The following is a 4,232-nucleotide window of genomic DNA, read 5'->3' as shown; positions in this document are numbered from 1 at the left end:
GCGACGAGCTACTAAATATCGCCGGAATAAACCAACTTCTATTACTCGCCCCCTCATCCAAACTTGAACTCGAGCTCGACGATATTCCCCTCCTTCCACCACCAAGACAAGTAAACACACCACCAAAAATCCATCTTAATCCAGTACCTGAACCCCTACTATTCCTTCTCGAACCCCGGCTAGGGGTTCGATTAACATTAAGTCCACCATCCATTTCCGTAAAAACAACGGGAATGTCCCTCTCTCTCCCCCTCCTCCACTTCCCACGAGCCTTTTGGTTTGTAAAGTGGGCTATGGCCTATGTGGGATCCCGATGATCAACTATAGATTGGTTATGGGCTGATTAAAACATCACGTTGGCTAGCTATGGCCCAAATGAGATCCCAATCAGATGTAAAATGATTTTAGGCTGATCAAAACTTCAACTGGGCTATGCGGCTATGGTAAAACAAATCTATTTATCTTTTATTTTATAACATTTTAAGCTTATTATAGAAAGCTTTTATCTATAGCTCCTTAATAGAGCAAGCACTTCCTTTTTTCTATGAAACATTGAAGTCTTTTAAAAACTCATAAGTCATAATACCTATACTTTATCAAAAGTTTTCTTTTATAATTAACTTATATGCCTAAAATACCGTTAATTATATAATTTACCATATCTATCTTCCAACTTTTAAAAAAACTAGAATATTGCCATTAATTATATCAATTACTTATATCAATAACCACATTGTCACCGTCACCTGTCGCCGCTATTACCACGCCGCTACTACCACCACCATCCTAGTCACATTGTGTGCGCTTTCATCAAGTATCTTTAAATTAAAAGAGCTAGATCAGAAGATAAACCACAAACGTAACATTACCATATCGAGAGCGCTGGCCAAATGGGTTCAAAATTCCAACCCAAACAGGCCCAATACTAATTGGTCCAAGTAGATATAGGCCGGTACAATATCATAATGTACATAAAAAAAATAGTCCAATATGATTCAGAGGGAGTATTCATATAAATTAGAATCCAAATCATTTAAAGCATTATAATCACTGAATCTGCAAATAAGGATTCGAAATAACTAAAAAGAAAATAACTTTGGGCATAAAACATTAAATGTTATGGATACACATTGATTTAAAATTTAGATGACCTTATTCCATCTATGTGTAACAATAAGGGATAATGATTCTACTAGGGCTGTTAATTTCGACCCAACCCGAACCCACCCGAAAAAAATCAGGTTAGAGTTGAGTATTTTCGACCCACCACCCCGTTAATCCGCCAACCCACCAACCTGATTTTTTCTGGGTTGGGTCCGGGTTAGGTTGTTCGGTTGTCAGGTCGACCCGCCAACCCAATATCTTTAAAATAATTGAATTATATATAATAGTTCATACTCCACATTACACCAATTCATACGTCCTATTCTCATTTTTTATATTTCTAACCTAAAGTAACTTCAAATATGAAATAAAAGGAGGATTCGAAATTCTGTGAGATGATAAGTGATGTAGGATGAGACGGTAAGTTTGTTAACTTTGTGCCAAGTATTAACAATACCCTCGTATTTCTTTCTTTTTTGTACCCTTCGTTTTCGGCTACACCATCAATGATAAAGCTTTATATTGGTTGATTTATTCCATTTTATATTTATATATATTTGCTTCTCAGGTCACATGGGTTGGGTCATGGGTTGGCGGGTTGTGGGTCAGGGTTGAAATTTCTGACCTGAAACTTTTAATGGGTTGAGTTATGGTCGGAGTTTTTCAACCCACCAACCTGCCAACCCGAACCCAAACCCATTGACAACCCTAGATTCTACCATACTAAGCTTTCTCACAAGGTTGAAACTTCGTTTTGGCCATTATTTTCTCCCCACAAGTTATAGTCCACCATATTAGGTTGGAATTTGATCATCATACTCAAATGTCTTGATTTATTTGGGTCATATTATTGTAACTAGTGTCAAACATATATAAGTCGAGATTTACATCAATCGCTAATTATATGACTTAGTCGTGAAAAGTTTAAAGTTTCACACCTTAAATACATAATGTGTTACGACTCGTACATTGCATTCTCGAGTTTTTAAGATAAAAAAAGATAGAGTAAGAATGAATTGGATAAGAAAAGAAAAATTATATACACCCCGTCCCATTTTAGTTGTTCATTGTTGACTTTTAAAGTATTTTGCTTCGACTTTGACCTTAAATATTTTTGTTTGTATTATATAATACTTGATGAAAGTTATATCATTGAAAAATTTGTTTAAAATCAAATTTATTTATATATTTTATATCAAGTGTTATAGAATATAAAAAAAATGAATGCGGTCAAAGTTGAGACAAAAGGACTTTGAAAGTTAATAATGGGCAATGGGACGAAGAGTATACATGAACAAATGCATTTTTGAGTTTAAAAAAAACTAAAAAAAATAGAGACAAATGTATTCTTGAGTTAAAAGGAAAATAAAATAAAAAAATAAAAAATAAAGTTTTACATATATAACCTTACAGTAAAACTCAAAAGTTGTTTTTAATCACGAAGCCCCAACTTTTTCTATCTTTCATTTTTTTTTAATAAAAACAAATGATAATGACAGCCCTAAAAGCTATCATTATTACATGCTTAAAAACTTATACATTATATATTAAAAACCACTCCTGATTTTTCTAACCCTAACAAAACCCATAAAAAAATTCAAAAATATAAAACCAAAAGTTTTCTTACCTTTTATTCATATTCCTTCCAAACAAAACTCAAATAAAACTTAAAATTGAAGTGGTAAGGATTTGATCTCTTAACTATGTTAACAAATCAATAAAAAACGCTTCAAATCTAAGAAGTATCAAGGCCAAAACAAATATCATTGAAATAATAATCTAAACATAAGCTAGCCAAAAAAAAGTTTCTATATTTGGTTATTTACATTCCAACATAAATAACAATACAATTCGTGTTGATTCACCACATTTGTGGCCGATTATTTGCATCAAAAGCCAACGCCCTACGCCGTCGCGACGAGCTACTAAATATCGCCGGAATAAACCTACTTCTATTACTCGCCCCCTCATCCGAACTTGAACTCGAGCTCGACGATATTCCCCTCCTTCCACCACCAAGACAAGTAAACACACCACCAAAAATCCGCCTTAATCCAGTACCTGAACCCCTACTATTCCTTCTCGGACCCCTAACCGGATTTCGATTAACATTAAGTCCACCATCCATTTCCGTAAAAACAACGGGAATGTCCCTCTCTCTCCCCCTCCTCCCCACCGCGAAACCGCCACCTGGCAACCGCCATATTGTTAACCCCACAACTTCCTCATTACCATTTCCCAAGTCTCGGCTTTCGGTCGGCAATTCGTGTCGGCAAACCGGACACGAATTACGCAAGTTTAACCACGGTATAATACATTCGGAATGGTATAAATGTTTACAAGGCATTTCCTTAGCTAAAGTCCCTAATTCAAATGCTTCTTTACATACAGCACAATGTATATCTATATCTATATGTGTATTATCAATTTCGATACACGGAAGTGATTCAACCGCGCTTTTTGAAGCGGCTGGGTTTTGGTCAACTCTTCCTAACCCGTTGACTTCTATTTGAGTCAATTGTTCTAATAACCTATCAAAACCCGAACCCAATAAAATATCCGACATACTAACCGGTAATGGTCTCAAACCCGACCCGGATCCATCATCATAATACATTTCAAACCCATTACCACCCCCACCACCACCGTTGACCGAGTCAACCGTGGGTCCGCGGAGGATGATGACGGGGTTGAACGCAGACCGGTCACCGGCGGTGGCTCTATCACGGCGGAGCGCCGGTGGGCTATTGTTTGGTTGCTCGGGAGAGTCCGAGAGTGTTGTTTCGGTTGCGGTTCGGGTCGGGTTATCTGTTTCTTCTATGAACCCGGCGTTACAACCCGGGCAAGAGAAAGATGAGTGTAGGTGGCGAGATGGAACTGTGATGAACCGGCTACATCTGTAACACCAATATGATGATGGTGATGATCCAGCCATGGACATATATATACAGATGTATATATATACACACACACTTTTTTTAGCTCAAATGAAGAAAAACAAGAAAACCCAAATCCAAAAAGGCTAAAATTTTAATCTTTTTCTACAAAGGAGAAATTTTTGGGTATACCCAGATAGCAAGATTGACAATTTTCCAAAAAAGGTCAAAACATTGGATGACCTATGAGAA

The 4,232-nt window shown here is 36.6% G+C and overlaps 1 protein-coding gene across 1 annotated transcript; it reads right to left on the bottom strand.

Moving 5' to 3' along the window:
* Positions 1 to 2,816: 2,816 nt before the first annotated feature.
* LOC122585316 (E3 ubiquitin-protein ligase RDUF2-like) lies at positions 2,817 to 4,081 on the bottom strand. The gene has a single exon (XM_043757443.1). It carries the CDS (start codon positions 4,043 to 4,045, stop codon positions 2,966 to 2,968), a length of 1,080 nt encoding a protein of 359 aa, XP_043613378.1. The 5' UTR covers positions 4,046 to 4,081; the 3' UTR covers positions 2,817 to 2,965.
* Positions 4,082 to 4,232: the final 151 nt, after the last annotated feature.

Source organism: Erigeron canadensis, chromosome 1 (genome assembly GCF_010389155.1).
Source record: "Erigeron canadensis isolate Cc75 chromosome 1, C_canadensis_v1, whole genome shotgun sequence".
Classification (NCBI taxonomy): Eukaryota; Viridiplantae; Streptophyta; class Magnoliopsida; order Asterales; family Asteraceae; genus Erigeron; species Erigeron canadensis.
Note: the sequence above shows the minus strand (reverse complement) of the source record. Positions and strands in the feature narration are given on the sequence as shown.